Below are 18,440 nucleotides of genomic sequence, written 5' to 3' on the forward strand. Positions count from 1 at the left end.
TGGCTTTTCACTGCTGTCCCATCCAACCCCAATAAAAGTTTTCAGTAGCTAGCTCCACCTTTGCTGTCTAAGGTTCCAGTGGAGAAACGTTTGATCAATGTTTTCATACCTACTTAGTGAAAATGTTCAAAGAAAATTAAAAGCAATACAATTCTTGTTTAATGCCATAATTTTTTTTGCTTTCTTAGATTTCTCACAGCGTTATCCTAGAAATCAATACACGGTTCCGCTAGACTTCAGAACTCTCCTGCAGGTTTGGCAACTCTAATGACAAATGCTTCTACTGTCTTGATTATTAATGACTTAACACTTATTTCATACTTCACACATCTGTCATTGCTCACTGAAAATAACCTCATTGTTGAATGGAATACCCTCTGTATCACAATATTCGAGACAAAGTTTATTGCATTAATCCAGCATTAAAATTCACAACTGTCATTTCTTTATAATTAAATATCTTTCAGGCAACAAGCTTTCCTGTCTGGTAGACTTGTGCTGAAGACCCAAGCTAGGATTTGAATGCAAAAACCAGATTGATTGACACTTCAGTCCAATGATTAAGGAGTGTTGCATTGCCAGAAGTGCAGTCTTTTGGATAAGACATTACATTGAGACACAAATTTCCCATTAAAAGAGCATAAAAGAAACTATTATATCACTCAAGGAAAAGTTGCCAAACTTGTCCAATCAATCAGTCACCTATCAGACAACATCAGTAAAGTAGATTGTCTAGGCCCAATATTATCTGTGGAAACCCAATACATGCATATTGTTTGGTGGATTTCCCCCATATAAAATCATTTAAAAAGAAATCAATTGGCTGCGATTTGGAGATGTTCGTGAAAAGCTTTATATATAATCCTTCTTCCAAGAAAGACCAGTTTAAACAGTGACAATCTATATATTCCATATATAGGAATATATATAAAGGGAGGGCTTTTATGGCTTGATTAAATTGTTAGATTGCCCTAAATTCTTGACTGAAACTCTGTTGCATTACCCACTGCAATATTTTGAGTTTTAAATTTATTTTATACTAAAAATGAAAAATTGAATAAATAAGTCATGTCAGAGTTGATACTTCTGGTTGGAATATTCAGGGAGGATTATATACATGACCTTTTGTCTCCCAATCTAGTCCAATAACGTACACAACCATCTTCCGATCTCAAATGAGAAATCAACAAACTTTTCACTATCTGGCTGTTTGATTCTCAACATTTGTCAAACTGCAATTTACCTCATCTCCAATTTTTCATAACTATGAAATGAAAGAAAATTTATAGATGCACACAATCCACTTAATCCCTCTCTAATTTTTTCCTCTTGATAGCTCACTGCTGAAAATCAGTCTTCATTTCTGAGTAACTCTGAAACAATCCTGGATGGCTACAACACTAAATTGAGGAAACAGTCTACACTAAATTATTTTTTCATCAAGCTGGTCAGGTGTGCTATGACACATCTCTAGGACAGGTGTAACTTGAAAGTGGATTTTCTGTCACAGAGGTAGGGACACTAGCATTGTGTCACAAAGGCCCCTCACAGTCAATGTTAAGGTCATGTAATTGGGCATCCTTAAGTATACCTTAAGCCAATAGATGTTTTGTTGAGATAAATTTGCAGGTACTCACTATTCCATGATCAGAGTGATATCATTCCTTGACTCAAAAGCATCGTACAGCTGGATGAGGTTTGTGTGATTCAGCTGATTCATGACTTGGATCTCATTCCTTACCTCCTCCTGTTAATTAATAACAATGTGCATGATGATAAAAAAGTCAAATTATTTCTGTGGTACACAGCTAACATTATACACACTGACTATACCTTATGCTTTGCTGCTCTGGTTTTGATTATTTTGGCTGCTAAGGTAAGACCTGTAGACTTTTCTACACATTTGTGCACTTGTCCAAACCGTCCTCTGTAATAAACAGTCAAAGACAGAAATACAATTGAAAAACAATAATAGTTCATGCAACAGCCACATTATTACCGAAATAATATTTCCACAATAGGAACATTTATATCGCTGAAAAGAGACTTGTTGCCAAACATTTTCATCTGCGCTCAATAGGGCAAATACAAGAATGCCAAAATTCAAATGGTCAGGTCATCGCATATGATTTGAGGAGCCACTGCAGATGTGATGGGCTGAATTGCTTCCTTCTACACTATAACAATGCTGTGATTCTTTGATGCAGGAGAAAGGGAGCTGATTACAATAGTATCTTCTGAAAAAGTAATAATTCTGAAAAGGTTAATGTTGGAAATTAAGCTGCATCCAATCTAATGATGTCATGGACTTGGATGAAGAAAAGATTGAACATTTTAGGATCTTGTAGGGTGATTATCCACACATTTCCCAAGAGTCCTAGTGACAATGTCTAATGTATAAATATAACTTGTACTTAATTGCTTTCATGCAATAAATTGCAGCTCGTTTAAGAGTGTCTTCTCTTTCAGGCTCACTAGTAGTTTTCCTCTACCACTGTAAATGAAGTATTCCCTCAGACCCAGTCAAAGAAAGGTGTTGGTAGCAGCGAACTGTCAAAACCACAGGCTGGTAGTGTTTGGCATCACAGCACATGTAAATGCATCCATCAGGAAGTTGAGCAATATGATTGCAAGAACTCTGGCCCAGTGTGAATTCACAGGTAGTATTTGCTTGATGCAACTGAATAAGGTTATAACTTAGAATGTTAGGGTAGTTCTAGCTTGGTAAGGTTGGTTGACAGTGAAAAGCTGCAGTTCACCTGTGCAGAGGAGTCCAGGAAAGGAAGGTGAGTGCTTAATCTTCTGATTCCCCAAAGCCTGTCCACCAACTACAGGGCTCAAGTCAGGAGTGTGATAGAATATTCCCCATTTGCTCAGATAACTGAAGCTCTAACAGTGCTCAAAAGCTTGACACCATCCAAGACAAAGCAGTCCAATTGATTCATGTCACATTCATAATAATTCAGTCTCTCCACCACTCATGCTCAGCAGCAGTAGTGTGTGCCATCAATAAGATACATTGCAGAAACTTGCCAAGGCTCCTTAAACCAATGACTTCTGTCAAGAAGGACATGGGAAACAGATAGATGGGAGTATCACCATAAGTTCCCCTCCAAGCCACTGACCATCCTGACTTGGAAATATATCATTATTTCTTCACTGTTGCTGCATCAACATCTTGGAACATCCTCCCTAATGGCATTGTGAGTCTACCCACAACAAATGGACTGCAGCAATTCAATCAGGCAGCTCAACACCACCTTCTCAAGTGTAACCAGGACATGGGCAATAAATGCTAGCCAAGCCAGTGGCACCCATATCCCATGAAAGAATAAAAAAAAAGCAGTCACTTACATCATGAGATTAAATCGGCAAAAGTGAACACTTGTAATTCCTTGTGAGTTTTATTAAGATTCGATGACATGCCATGACAGTAACATCTGACAGTAACATCAGTAAGATCTCTGGATCTCATGTCTGATTTTAAAAAAAGATTTCTGGTCCCTAGCCGGATTATAACATAAATTTGACAGTCTTGTCTGAGACTGTGGGGCACATGTAAGAAATAGGTTTGTTGTTGACATAAATTAGGTTTTGGATGAAGAAAGTAAATGTAATGTGATTATAGCCAAGTCCTTCAAATTCAGGGCATAATCTTCAAGCTCACCCACGCTTATTCATTAAAGAAGTTGACAAACCAAATAATGCATTCACTGGAATGTAAAGAGCAATAAGGAGGCATTACAGGAGTATCCATCAACTCCATAATTCTCCTGCCTTCTCCCTGTAATTGGCAGAAACATGAGCCATCACACTTCTTCCTAATCCCCTCCCCTCATTCACGCAGGTTTAATGACAGTGCTTCAGATATTGGGCTTCAAACTCGTTAATGTCTCCTTCATGCTTCAGGACCAGCCAGAATCAGAGATTCCTGCCCTCCTACTCTTGCTGCCCCTCCAAACAAAGATCCTGTCTCTTGCAGAGCACTAAGGGTGGAAGAGAGGGAATCCACAATTGGAGAAGCAGGAGAGAGACAGTCACTGATTAGAGCAACACTTCCTCCCAAAATGTGTGCTGCCCACATCAGGGGATGCCTTTCTACCACTACATGTGCCCATGATTCAATTTTCCCTGGTATTTTGGGGATTTCGGAGGCCTGCCATCCAATGTATTTTGTTCATTGACCTATCGGATTTAAAAAAATTTAATTTCATTAATTCATCATCTACATGATGATCACATGAATCCTTATAATCCAACTGTACTTACATTAACTGTAAAGATTTTACCCATTCAAAAGGCAATCTCCCCAAAATGAAGAACAACACAGAACTAATTTTAGCTGTGAAGGTGGCATCTTTGTTCAGAGAATTTTCAAGCTGTCCAGGTGATGTAATGTAAAGTACATCATGGAGCTGGTCAGATTGGGAAGCAGACGGGCTGTTAACCAGGAAAGCCTGTGGTTGAAGGTTCCAACCCTGACCTTTGTTGTGAGTCCCCAACAAGTGGGAAATGCTGGTAGATGCCAGGGAGGAATCAGACCAGCAATTTGGAGGAAGGAAGGACCGTTGAAATGATAGTTTTGGAGAAGGACTGTTTTGGATAAACTAGAAGAAGGTTTCTTTGGCAGGCTTGGGGGTGAACACTGCTGCTCCTCCTGGCCCACAAGCAATGCTGGAAAGGCATCGACTCTGCCCTCTCCAGCTGCCAGATTTCCTGAGCCCTGGGTAATCTGGCCAGTCAGCAATTAGCTCAACTGATTACCAAAATATCAGGAGCAGAGACTCAGTTAGATATCACAATGATGGACCCACTCGTCCAGAGCAAGTTACTTGAGAAGCTACGAAACACTCCTTGGTTAAAACAGAAGCATACAGGTTGATATTGTATTTTTTTTTAATTGCCTGTATTTCTGTGACCTTGAACTGCTCAGTATGGAGAGGAGTGAGTTAAAGTGTATCTTTAAACATGAATCATTTACAGAAGGACATCAAACAGAACTGACCCTCCGAGGACTTCAGATTTGTAGATCGTATAGTAATTGCTGATGTGGGCCATGTTGGCTGAGACAATTCGATGTTCAAATGGAGCAGGTGGAGCAGGGCCATCATCTAGACCAGAAAAGACAAAAATATATAAGAGCATAAATACAATAAAATATGTTGAGGCCTGTGCAGCTGTATAAAGGAAAACAAAATCATAGGACACCAGAAGATTAACATTGACTGCTCATTAATGGAGTACCAGCCAAAGATTGAAAGCAAAGACTAGTTGGATTTATGGGGGTGAAAATTTCAAAACAGATAATACATACTGAATAAAATGTGCCCATGGTAAATAACAATTGAACTATCCATAACTCAACCACCTCGTAAAGCAAATGCTACAGGAACAAGAATGGTAGTTTCTGCATCCAATTCCACATCAACCATCAGCCCTGATTTTAACCAGAGTTAGAGATCAAGTGGGCAGAGGACATGGTGTGTGCCAAAACCCTTTACCTCAACAACCCAAGTCTTGCTCTTCAATACTCTGTTAGGAATCATCAGCTGGCAAGTGGATGACCAGGAAATTCAGAATGGCGAGTGGCTTCCAATCAGCACCAAATGTATCGTCACCTTCAACGAGATAAATTTCAGGCAAGGGTTTGAAGGGTGTGTGGAAGGAAATGGGATGGAGACGGTGGCTGATGGAAGACCTAAACTTTCTTGGTCAGTCCTCCGTGAGGAGCGTTCCTGTTCCTCCTGGTCCCACTCAGAAAATGGAAAAGTAAAAAGCTTACCTGCTGGTGCCATCTCTGGTTCTGAATCCTTTTTGTAATATCTTCAGTTAGCTGAGAAGTCATGATAACTTCCCAATCAGGTTTCAAGTTAAAATTGCAGCAGAGCCCACTCATTATGTCATTCCATTATTTAATAAGAAAGGTAGAAACCAGGAAACTACAGGTCTATCAACTTTTGGGAAGCTACTGGAATATGTGATGTTACATGGTTTCACATTTTTAACCTGAATGCTTAATTTATTTGAGTGTTTTGATTCAAGTCACATCACAATTTAGTCTTTAGGTTGCAAATTTGTTACCTGAATAAAATACCATGATTATTATTGTTATGATCAATCTGTCATTAAGAAATGAATGATTTTGAATTTGAATAAAATTAAGCTATTCAGAAAAAGCCCAGATGGGTTTGTTAAAGGTAATTCCAGTCCGACTAATTTGTTTTCCTTTTTTTGAGAAGGTCACTGATAAGGTTTTCGGAATACCTAGAGATGTTTATCCAGGATCCCTTTGACAAGGTTCTTGAAAGGGCATTCTCATTCTTAACATAATTGACAGTGCATGAAAATTGGAGGGATGTTTGGATTTAGGACGGACATTGTTTGAGAGTTTACCAAATCACTGAAAGTTAGTGGGCAGGTGCAAAGAGCACATGAGATAGTTTAATGGTTTATTGGCCTTTACCTCAAATGGGATGGAATAGAAAAGGAAGGAACTTGTGAGTTAGTGTTAGCCATCCTTGATCAGACCCCACCGAGGATTTTGAGTTCAATTTCAGGCAAGAATGTCAAGAAGGGTGTACTCATCTTGGTGGTATAGCACAGATTCTCCAAATTAATACCAAGACTTGAAGGGCTAAGTTATGAGGCCAGGTTTCATAGATTCTGCTTATATTACCCTGAGCTTAAAACATTTACGGATGGTCCAACTGATGTATGTAAAATACTGAAGAGATTCAATAGAGAATTATCTTGGATCAAACATCCAAGAACAAGAGATCACAATCATACAGTTATAATGAAGCCATTTGGGAGAGAAACACAAAAGCACTTTTTTGTACTAATGGTGGATATCTAGAATTACCGTTCTAAGAAAGGCTATGGTCAACTGAGCTTTACAAAATGAAGATGGGCAGATTTTTACTGTAAAAGGACATAATAGGAAGGAATGAAAAGTGGGTACAGTCATTTGAAGTTAACATCAACCATGATCTAATTAATTAAATAAGGTGCTGAACAATTTAAACATGCTCCTAAATACTGGTTACTGCTGGGTAGCTGGGGTTAAAATCATCGCTGATGGCAGGGCATTCCTTAATCGCAACACCTAACAATTAGCTTCATTTGTTTCACTGCTGCATAACTGGATTCTTTTATGGATTCAGTCGAAGGTCTCATTTTAATTTCAAACATTTTTTTGCCTTACTCTGTCCAATATTCCAATGAAAATTATAGATCAGACTATTTCCAACTTGATAATTAGCAATGAACTGAGATAGCTCTGATTCAGTTCTCTTAACTAGTTGGTCAAGACAGCTAAATGCAAACAGTAGGAATGGTGGAAGACTGAAGTGAAATGTGATTCTGGGGGCAGAGGAACTCAACAAGGTCAGGCTGAGGGGTCTGCATAAGAAGAGAAGAACAAGATCAGAGTTAACAGAACAACTAAGTTGAAGTGAGCAGGAGAAAGGGATGAAATGGCTAAATAACTCAAAAGAAGTATTTAGAGAACTGAAGGTGAATGAATTAAGAATGTGAACATTTCCTACCTGTGTTATGTCCTAGATGTAGTGAAATTATCAACAGCTTTATTAGGAACATGTTTACTGTTTCACTCTACCTCATCCAGAAGTAGCTCCCTAAGATCAAGTGTTTGCTTACAGTGGTTTGTAACCCAATACATATAGCAGATAAAACTTAATATTTTAGAAACTATTCAGAGCTTAATTAATATAAAGGTGATAATACAACAAAAGGTAAAAATCTGAAACAAAAACTGAAGATGCTGGAAATAAGTCAATCAGCATCTGTGGGGAGCAAAGTGCATATACCCAGAAGTGGTAATGGCTGTTTTTTTGACTTTGCATCAATTTGATCTTCATATTCAATTTGCATTCCATATGTTTTGCTTCAGTGTAAGTCTGCAACTGCTTTACACCAGTGCTAGCCTTGTTCTGTGAATGCTGTAAGATGCTCACAAAAGTAGCTGCTTATACATAACTTAACACTGCACTGATTTCTTTCTCCTGTGAATCTGGGAAATGCATATGCGCAGGGGAGGAATATTGGGCCTATCCATTTAGCTGCAATGCTAGTGTAAATACAGACTGAAACCAGAGTTAGAACCAAACCTGACTTTGGAATGAAGAGCAGAAAGTTTCCTGACAGAAGCTGGTCTTGTTGTCCATCAGTTTAATGTCAGGTCAGGCTTTGATAACTGATTTACATTCCAGTATTTGGCATTGGGTCCGATATATATTTGATCTTATTAAAATCTTAGAACAACAAGATGTAAGCTGGTGTCTACTTGCCAATCACAATGTGTGGACACTCCTTGGTTGCTTGGTTAATTTCCTTCTGGCTAGCAGTGGATGTTGCACTGCCCAGACATGAGGCCGGTTCAGTTGTGTCTTCCTGGCTGCAGCCTTTTTCCTCCACTCTGCTTTTCTTGTTGTCATCATTCAGTGAACTTTCCCCAGTCCCTCTTCTTTTATTGATGGGACTCAGATCTTTGACTGCATGTGGCTCAGTCTCCTGGGATGTTCCTTCCTCAGGTTCTGCTGCAGCTGCTAATAAAGCTTCAGCTTCTCTTTCGCTATCTTCATATCTTTCAAAAGTAACAAAGTTATAAAGGTTTTTTTTTCAAAAGCAAAGGCACACTATGTAAATCCTAATGTTTGGTCTCAAATTCTAGAGTGAGACTTGAACCCACAGACGATAACTTCAAAGTTAAGAGAACTACCAAGAGAGACTCAGCTGATACTTAGTGGTTAGAATATTTGCATTTTTTAACTAAATAAGACAAAGTGTTCACTTGCAATTTTGTTTATTTTCAAAGTTCAATTCATTTATGGTTTCAAAATAACACACATTAAGATGAAGAAAGACACTTCATCTCTCAATATTTCTTTGTTTCTCTCTTTTTCTCTCAGTCACCACCCTGTCTCTGTCTCTCTTATTTTCTCCTCTCTCTCATCTTTCCAAAGTTTCTCTTTGTCTCAAAGGCAGCAATAATTAGAGCGTTTAAAGGATTAATTTACTTTTGATGTTGTGAAATGTGTAAATAAAAACATTGTTTAAAACCTTACTTAAGACATTAGAACTTTGAAGTTCAAGGAGCTAAAATGACAAACCTATCCAAAAAGTCACCTAAGTAATTCAAATAATTTGTCAAGAAATCATAATCATGAAATATTTACATTTGATTATTCCATTATTCAGTGTTTATTAATTTATAAATGGTTTTCCTGTCATAAACTGACATATTGTTACTCATTGGCAATATGCTGGGAGATATGAGGGCAGAACAAATGGTGTGGGATGGTGTCAGGGGACATCCCCCACATTTTGTCATCACCATACATTTCTGCCAGCTGTGGGCAAGTCGAAGGTTAGCTGTCCACTTGGAGCCCATTTGAGCCATTTAAGTGTCTGGTTAGGAGTCTCATCCCACTTCCACAGGCATTATTACCCATACTGAGCAGCTTGCATGCTGTCATATGGGGAGACTGTCCAGCAAAAGCTGTTTGTCCTGAACATCTCTTCTCCCTCTTTGATAATCCCTTGACCATTGAGATATTCTCCTCTCACAGCTGCAACCTCAGCATTGGCCACCACTGGTGGTTGTACTACAATGGCTGCTTAGCTACTGATCCTTTCATTTGGGCCAGCGGGTGTTTGAAGTGGCCAGCCATCTTAATGGGTCACAGCAGTGACGTCAGTGGCGAGTTAATTGGTCACCAAGGGCGAATATGTCTCCTGGGATGCACTACCTATTGTAAGCTACATTCAGGCCCCAGTGAGGGAACTTCAGCTGTTTCAGCTCAACATTTTTACCACTTTTTTTTGAAGACTGCACAGACCCCAGTGGCACTGGCAAGTGGGAGAGCTTCAGATTCCTGTGGCACAGGAGGGACCCTGTACCAGATGGATAGGTCACACTCCAAGGGGCTAGGACCAATGTCCTTGTGCAAAGGCTGGTTGTGCTGTAGATCAATGTTTAATCCAAATGACAGGGGAAAGAGAAATTGGATGAAGCTTCAGTGATTACTGGGAGAGGCAAACTGTTGTAACAAAGAGTGATTCAGAGATAGGGTCAGACAGGGACGCAACAGAAAGGCGACTCAGGTGGTTTGGAATATAAGTGTGTAAATGTAAGAGCATAGTAAAAAGGATGAAGGAGTGACATATTACCTTATATAAAAACTAACGTCACCATAGTCTTACCAGACCATAGTGCAGCTCTCTCGAATGAGACGGTGATGGTTTAACCTGAGAGTCACACATCTCAGGTGAGGGTAAGACGTTGAGAAGGAGAATCCTTCACGGTAACTCAACTGGTGCAGGAATTGAACTGGGTTACAAACCAGCTATTCAGCCAACTGAGCTAACCAATCCCCATTCCTGAAGAAGGCTTATGCCCGAAACGTCGATTCTCCTGCTCCTCTGATGTTGCCTGGCCTGCTGCACTTTTCCAGCACCACACTTTTCAACTCTGGTCTCCAGCATCTGCAGTCCTCACTTTCTCCTAACCAATCCCCAGGCAATGACAAAGATCTGGCACAAACAGAGGGAAATTTTCTATTTCTAGGCAATGTATTCAGAAGAAACAAAGAAGAACCATAAGGAACGGCCTTGGCAATATTGATCAAATATATTGCTACAGCCTAGGTAAGGCCATGACGTACTTGAGAATCAGAGACAGACTCCATTTAAGTAGAGCTCAGGAAATGTGTGACCAAATACTGCAGTAAGAAGGAGATAATAAAGCATATTTTGCAGATGAATTTCAGCAAGATACAAGAACAACAGAGTCGTGATAAGAGGAAACTCAGATATTCTAACATAGACCAGAATAACAGTATAAAGGGCAAGATGGAGAAAGAATTCCTGAAATAGGCACATGAACTTTCTTAAACAATGTTTATAACCCAATAGGAACAGATGCATTGTGGGATGCAATCCTGGAGAATGAATTCGTGCAAGCAGTGGTAGCTTAGGTGAAGGAACATTTTGGAAAGAATGATCACAATATTATTAGGTTTAGAGTAATAATAGAAAAGGGCAAGGAACAATCAAAAGTAAACATACTCAACTGCAAGGAGGTTTATTTCAAAGAGTTGAAAATGGATCTGGCCGAGATACACTGGAAACAAAGAGTGATTAATAGAAATCCATCAAAGAAGAGATAATTTAGGCATAGACTGGAAACATTCCCACATAGGAGAAAGCAACAATGTCCAAAACTAGAGCTCTCTAGATAATTAAAGTGCAAAGATTGAAATGAAACAATAAAAGGATTCTCACACATGTGTGAAAGTAGATGAGGAGCAACATAAAATGGAAACTAAAGTATTTTATAAACATAGATATAATAAAAGGATAGTTAAAGAAAGGATAGATATGATTGGGGAACATGATGGAAGTCTTATTGTGAAGATACAGCTCATGGCTAAGACCTAGTGTGGGAACCACTAGACTTTTTCCTGTATAATAATAATGCGGGCTTGGGTAGATAGGCCATCATTTTAAAACTTAGAGGTTACACAAAACAGAAGATCAGTAGATAGTGAGGTAGAGAGTAACAGTCCTCAGGAGGCAAAAACTGGTGACGTGAATAGAAACCTGCAGAATGAAATTTAATAAAGAAATGTAATGTGATGCATTTTGAAAGGAAGAATGAGCTGACAAAACAGGAGAATAGAAATAGAAAAACAGAAAACAGTATCATCAAGTCGTACATTATCCTGACACTTTCCTCCTTTATCACAATGTCAAAATCATGGTACTCCCTATCTAACTGCATTCTATAAGGGCTGAATCAGTTAGCAAAGCTATCTCACCATCTTAGGGTCAATTATTTATGGGCAATACATGTTGGGCTTGCAGTGATATCCACATTCAAGAAAGCATAATTTTTAAAAAATGAAAGCAGTTTAAAAAGATTATAAAAGTTTTAAAAATCCAAAGATGTACAGGTCAGATGCTTTGGTCATGCTAAATTATCCTGTCGTGTCCAGGTATGTGCAAGTTAGTCAGGGTGTCTATTGGGTTATAGGGATAGGATAAGGAGATGTTGTTTGGATGGGATGCTCTTCAGAGGGTAGGTATGGATTTGATGGGCCAAGTGCCCTCTTTCTCCACGATAGATATTCTATGATTCTCGAAGGTACTGTTTAGGACATTTGAAAACGCTCAACCAATAAGCAGCAGCTAACAAAAGCTCACAATGAAATAGGAAACCAATGAAGCTTCTCTAAATAATTTTGAAAATCATTTCAGATAATATATTTCTTATCTGCCTAAGCAAAAATAGTACTTGCAATAAAGAAAACAGTGCAGAAATATTTTTTGAATATGCAATGCCTCAACAACAATCTCTGATGGAAGCATTGTACCCCTCGAAGAATCCTGAGGCTAAAATTCATGGTGCATTCAAGATACATCATTTTCACGAAAGAGGTAGCTGTGTAGAACTAATCATATGCATCTGTGTCTACAATGACTAGAGTTAATTTATGATTGATACCCAGTTTAGTAATTAATGGAGCATGCCAGGAACAGCTATTACTAAGGCTGCTTCCTCTTCTGCAACCGTGCATGAATGGAAAATTACCAAAGGCTAAACCTGTCAGTGAAACAATTTTGATGAGCAGTGAAAATAAATGATATTGTAGCAGATTAGCATAAAATATTTCAACAATATTATAATGTGTCTGTGCTCTTCTTGGATCGTAAGACTGAAACAAGAATACAATATACAAGATCTAAGAGGTGATTTTTTTTAGCACATCATATTATACAGGCTGCAAATGAAATGTTTCATTTCAAAACTCTGAACCTTAGGTGTGATTTTCCTTTCCCTGACAAGGGAAAATAATTGAGTGTGTCAGAGAGATACTCACCCTCTTCTAGCAATCATCTGTGAGAGAAGGACCAGGGGGGGCACTTCTTGACCCACTACCAATGTAGATTTGAATGTAGATTTCTCCAGCTTCCTCATTTCCCCTCCCCCCCACCTTATCTCAGTCCCAACCCTCGGATTCAGTACCGCCCTCTTGACCTGCAATCTTCTTCCCGACCTCTCCGCCCCCACCCCCTCTCTGGCCTAGCACCCTCACCCTCACCTCCTTCCACCTATCGTATTCCCAGCGCCCCTCCCCCAAATTCCCTCCCCCCTACCTTTTATCTCAGCCCGCTTGGCACACCAGCCTCATTCCTGAAGAAGGGCTTATGCCTGAAACGTCGATTTTCCTGCTCCTCGGATGCTGCCTGGCCTGCTGTGTTTTTCCAGCACCACATTTTTCAACTCTGGTACTCCAGCATCTGCAGTCCTCACTTTCTCCTAGTTGATCTTAACCCACTTCCAAGTAAGGTCCCTAAGAGGTCAATTAATGGTCACTTAAGGGCCTTGACTTGTCACCTCCCCGATTACCTACTCAAGCGGGTGACAAGTGTGACTACTTCCTGCCTGGGGAATCACACAAACCTGCTTATCAGGGAAGCCTCCAAATGCCTCAATTTCTGGGCAATCCAAGCCTTACAACCCTTCACTCCCTCAACACACCTCCTGTAACAACCATCCTGTGATCTGAGGATAGAGGAAAGATTCACCTCCTCACTGCTGGATCCCCTGTGTAATGCGCCTTGACCAGAGGCCTTTGTGACCCAGAATTTCCTCAAGCTCTTCAATAAGGCTAAGAAGCACACCCATGAAAACCATCAGCTTCTCATGAGCTGAATGGCGCACAATAGTTTGAGTTTTCTTGGTAGAGAGGGTGATGCATTAGTTACCACTGAGCACATTTGCACCCAAACTTGAAAAAGGGAAAACTGTGCCCTGAGTTTCAGACACATTTTATCAGAATTATCAGAAAGGCTGCATTTTCTTCAGTATTTGCCTCCAAGCAAGAAAATAGTTATTATCAAAAGACAGTTTTGAAAGGACTGTTTTGTCCTTGATGTTGTAAAGAGATTTTGAAAAATGATCCTGAACTTAAAGTCATTTATTTAAGTATAGCCTTTGTGCAACATTGAACACTGTTCACAGAAACTTTAAAAAGAAAACTACAAATTAGTTGAATTTTCTTTTTAGTTTTTTTTTGTGTTGTAGCTCACTGTTTAAACCTATTCTCTAAATAGATGAGTCAGAGGATGTAGTGATTACTCTCTATTTAGTGTTACCTATTAACCTTGACTCTCTGTGGTATATAAGAGTACAAATTTATCTCCCTATCTGGTTGAGGGTCAAAAGGTTATTTTCCTAGAAAAAAATTAAAAAGCATTTAATTCCTTTCCTCTAAATAGAGCCTGCAATGACTTGTTCTCAAATTCTCTCGGTAGAGATACATTATGCTTAATAAAACTTAGTGTTAGTTACAACTGAATAATCATCAATGTACTAAGATAACATCAGTGGTGATCAGCTATCTTAATTATTTTACCCTCATTGAGCCATCAGTTGAAAACAATTAGATTTTGTTAACCTGTTTCCAGAATGAAGCAAAACATTCTGTATATGAGAAGTACTTTTTTCCAATTAGATAAGAGTCTGAGAGCTATCTGTAACTTAGAGATTATTATTTGAATGGCTGGAAATTGAAAGAGGAGAACGTACAACAAGACCTAAGTGTCCTTGTGCTTCAGTCACTCTAAGTAACCATGTAGGTACAGCAGGCAGCAAAGGCAAACCGCGTGCTGGTCCTCATAGTGAGAGGATCTAAATACAGGAACAAGGATGTTTTACTGCAATTATACAGGGCATTGGTGATAACGCATCTGTAATATTGTGTGCAGTTTCCTTATCTAAGGAAGGATGATCTTGCTATATAGGGAGTGCAGTGAAGGCTTGGATTTACCAATTCATTTCTGGGATGGTAGATCGAATGAGGAGAGATTACTTGATTCGGATTATGTTACCTGGAGTTCAGAAGAATGATGGGGAAACTCATAGAAACCTACAGAATTCTAGCAGGACAGGTTAGATGAAGGAAGGATGTTCCCAATGGTGGGGGATACCAGAACCCATGGATCATAGTTTAAGGATAGGGGATAAACCTTTAAGACTGAGATAAGGAGACATTTCGTCACCCAGAAAGTGGTGAGCCTGTGGAATTCACTATTGGTTGAAGCCAAAACATTATATGTTTTGAAGAAGGAGGTAGATACAGCTTTTGTGGTGAAAGGGATGAAGGGATAAGTGGGGGAAGTTGGGATTAGGGTTTTAAGCTCAATGATCAACCATGATTATATTGAATGGGCAGAATAGGTTCAAGGAGTCGAATGGCCTATTGCTGCTCCTATACTCTATGTTTCTATACCATGGTCTCCTTTTGGAAATGGCTTTTTTCCTGGTTTGAGGAACCAGGTCTTTACTTTCTCATCTTAAAAATATGGAATGTTTCTTTTCAGGTAAGGAAAAATGTATGGAGAAATATCTCAACATGAAAGTAATACCTCCCTTTCAGAGTATCTTGCTCCACTAATGATATTGGTCTGGTTGTGAGATTTTACAATTCTTTCAAATTATTCACTGGAAATATCATTTCTTAAAATATACATGCTAATAGATAACCGGATATAAGAAAGCCTCTTACCTGTTTAGCAAGACTGTGCAATTTTTGCCATGACAAACAATTTCCTGATCCTCAGGTAGTTCATCTACCTGTGACACTATGTCCTTCACTTTGGATCTCTCAGCAATAGTAAACTCTGAGTTTGTGCTTTCAAGACTGGTGCCCTTGACCTCTTCATTGCTTCCATCATCTTTTATGCACTTGTTTTCCGTTTCTTCATTTTCTTCATTTATTACATTCTCCTTTCTTCCATCTGACTCTGATTCACTCATTAACTCTTTATTAATATTTCCATTATCCTCCTTTGTTCGCACATTTTCCAGGGACCTATTGTCTACAATTTTGTCATACATAACATTGTTCTTCTCTGTCCTTTCATCATTTTGTCTGTTGATCCCTGTTTGGGTTTCTGCACAGCTAAAACTCTTCCCAGGCTTAATGTCACATTGTTCCTTTACTGCTGTGTCTTCCTTATTTTCATTACCACCATAACTGTCTAAAATAGCTTCAGTAATCTCTGGAGCTATAACTGAGGAGGTACCTTCTGCCGAGCTGGTAGATTGAGGCCCATAGACACCTATGTCTTTCTCAAATGGCTTTCCTTTTAGTTTTGCAACACTTTTGTGTTTTGCTTGGCTTCTGATATTGTTCGGATCCTCAAAGAGACTTGTGTTGTTCGCATTTTCTTTATTTAACTTGTCAATCTTTTGATCACGGAAAATATCTCCATCCTCCTGATCAAATATTGCTAGGAAAACAAGATGGAGATATTAAACCGAATATTCTTTGCATGTGCACTGTACTGCACTAACAAGACTTTTTTTGCATACCTGTTGAATCTGGAGGCTTTTTCTTCTGTTGGGATTTAATTTCTTCAATATTTAGATTTTGCTTTCCTTTCACATCACCAGACTGCTGATCTTTCACCTGCACAATAGTAGGAGGTAATTAAATTTCATGTACACTTTACAGTAGACCTTAGAATTGCAACATTCCTAAATTTTCTCACTTGGTAATCCATTTTGATCTTTGACAAGTAAGATAAATCTCTAAAAACCTGAAGCAGAAGAAGAAAGAGTGGGGTTTGATGCCACGACTGAGTTTGGTTTCAAGACTGACTGGGTAATAAGAAGGCAAAGTCAAGAACTTTGATCAGGCTTAGACTTCAAAGTAACACTATTTATTATATATAAGTATTTAACACATGGTAATCAGAGATATGCCACATTCTGATCTTATAATTAACTAGGTAAGGATTGATCTTCCTTTGTGTGTTCACGATCATGTGCTCTTGAGATGTTTTAAAGTTCTAGTGTAGCATAGTGTAGTTTTGTGTGGGATAGTGTAATGGTCCATTTTAACTCCATCCATGTTGTCTTATTTATGCTCAGTAATGTGCAGTGCCATGACATCATCACAAGGTTGCTCCAGGCTCCTAAAGTTCTTAGTCAGCTATTTTGCCTGAACTTTGTGTTCATCAAGGTGAGAGGTGTTGCAATACACTGTAGCCAATGTTTGGCAATAAAATTCAGCACAAAGCAATGCTGATTATATAGAAGTAACAATTCCTTTCACCTAACAATATCCATCTAAATTAAGCACAGCAAAGCATCTATTAACATATCAGCCTATGTTTTTCACTTTCATACATCAATTATTAAATGTAGGAAAATGTATTTAGCAACAAGTAATGGTGAACATATTTATATTGCGTTCTCTTCCCAACCCAAGCGTGAATGTCTGTTTTTCATTCATCATGTGATACGGGCATTGCTAGTTAGGCCAGTATTTATTGCCCATGCCTTCTTACCCTGGAGAAGATGATCATGAGCTGCTTTCTGAACTACTGCAGCCCTTGAAGTGTAGGTAGATTCATGGTACTGTTAGGGATTTCTAGGATTTTGACCCAGTGACAATGAAGGAACAGTAATACAATTCCAAATCATAACGGTGTGTGTTGGAGGCGAACAGTTGGAATTTGCAATGTGTTCCCAGGCACTGTTGCCCTTGTCCTTCTAAAGTAGTGTCAGCCATTTCTGGTGCCATTGCTGAGGAATGAATTCAGAATGTTTTAAATTATATAAATTGAGAGGAAAAACAGGATTTGGAGAACACTGCTGGGTAACATAATATAGCAGAAATTAAATATAATAATTATAATGACTAAGTGTCTCTTGTGGCTAAAAAGGCAAGGTTAAATTAAAGATGGGGATTAATTCTTTTCACTGACTGCTAGAAGCATCAGATATAGAATGCTTGAAAAATATGTGGATAATTGAAAGTTTATGTAAGGAAAATTTGATTTCACACTAACTAAAGAAGGTTTATGCCAAGAAATGGGAATGAATTTAATATGCAGGGCTTTAGATTGTTGAGAAAATATTGTTATAATAGAAAAAAGGACAGAAGGCACTTGAGACAATATCTTGGGGGATTTTAAAGGTTAAAGGATTTGGCTAGATGAAAAAAAACTCTCAGAGTTGGGTCAACAACAGGATTGCAAAAGTTTCTGAAGGCAGGTAAAGACAAGTTTTTGTTGTAATAACAGGTAGTTCCAACCTTCAATTATTAACTAGGAATGTGCAAATGGAAGTTAGATGATCAAAGCTAAACTGTCAATTGTGATAGAGACCACACCTTGGTACTGGTAGATGTTCCAACGACTAGGGTAGGCGCTGCAGGAGCAGACTGACACTGGGGGCCAGGAAATATGGCTCAGTGCCATTCAGGTGGATTTTTGCTGCTTTAACACTGAGTACCATTTACAACAGGGATTTTAGACTGGAGTAAAATTGCCAAGCTCAGCAAAAAAAGACCAAGAAACTTCAGTTAAGTATTATTGTGCATGCAAATAAATCCAGTCATAAT

The 18,440-nt window shown here is 38.8% G+C and overlaps 1 protein-coding gene across 6 annotated transcripts in view; it reads right to left on the reverse strand.

Moving 5' to 3' along the window:
- mylk4b (myosin light chain kinase family, member 4b) overlaps window positions 1-18,440 on the reverse strand; it is a 189,528-nt gene that overhangs the window by 32,296 nt on the left and 138,792 nt on the right. For all 6 annotated transcript variants that reach the window (XM_043719397.1, XM_043719398.1, XM_043719393.1 and 3 more), the window contains 6 exons: window positions 16,403-16,499; window positions 15,594-16,320; window positions 8,310-8,605; window positions 5,006-5,111; window positions 1,834-1,927; window positions 1,638-1,747 (listed from right to left, as the gene is read on the reverse strand). In XM_043719397.1, the coding sequence (XP_043575332.1) occupies window positions 1,638-1,747; window positions 1,834-1,927; window positions 5,006-5,111; window positions 8,310-8,605; window positions 15,594-16,320; window positions 16,403-16,499 (1,430 nt within the window). The remainder of the gene's footprint in view (window positions 1-1,637; window positions 1,748-1,833; window positions 1,928-5,005; window positions 5,112-8,309; window positions 8,606-15,593; window positions 16,321-16,402; window positions 16,500-18,440) is intronic.

The sequence above is a fragment of the Chiloscyllium plagiosum genome, chromosome 29 (assembly GCF_004010195.1).
Source record: "Chiloscyllium plagiosum isolate BGI_BamShark_2017 chromosome 29, ASM401019v2, whole genome shotgun sequence".
Taxonomy (NCBI): domain Eukaryota; kingdom Metazoa; phylum Chordata; class Chondrichthyes; order Orectolobiformes; family Hemiscylliidae; genus Chiloscyllium; species Chiloscyllium plagiosum.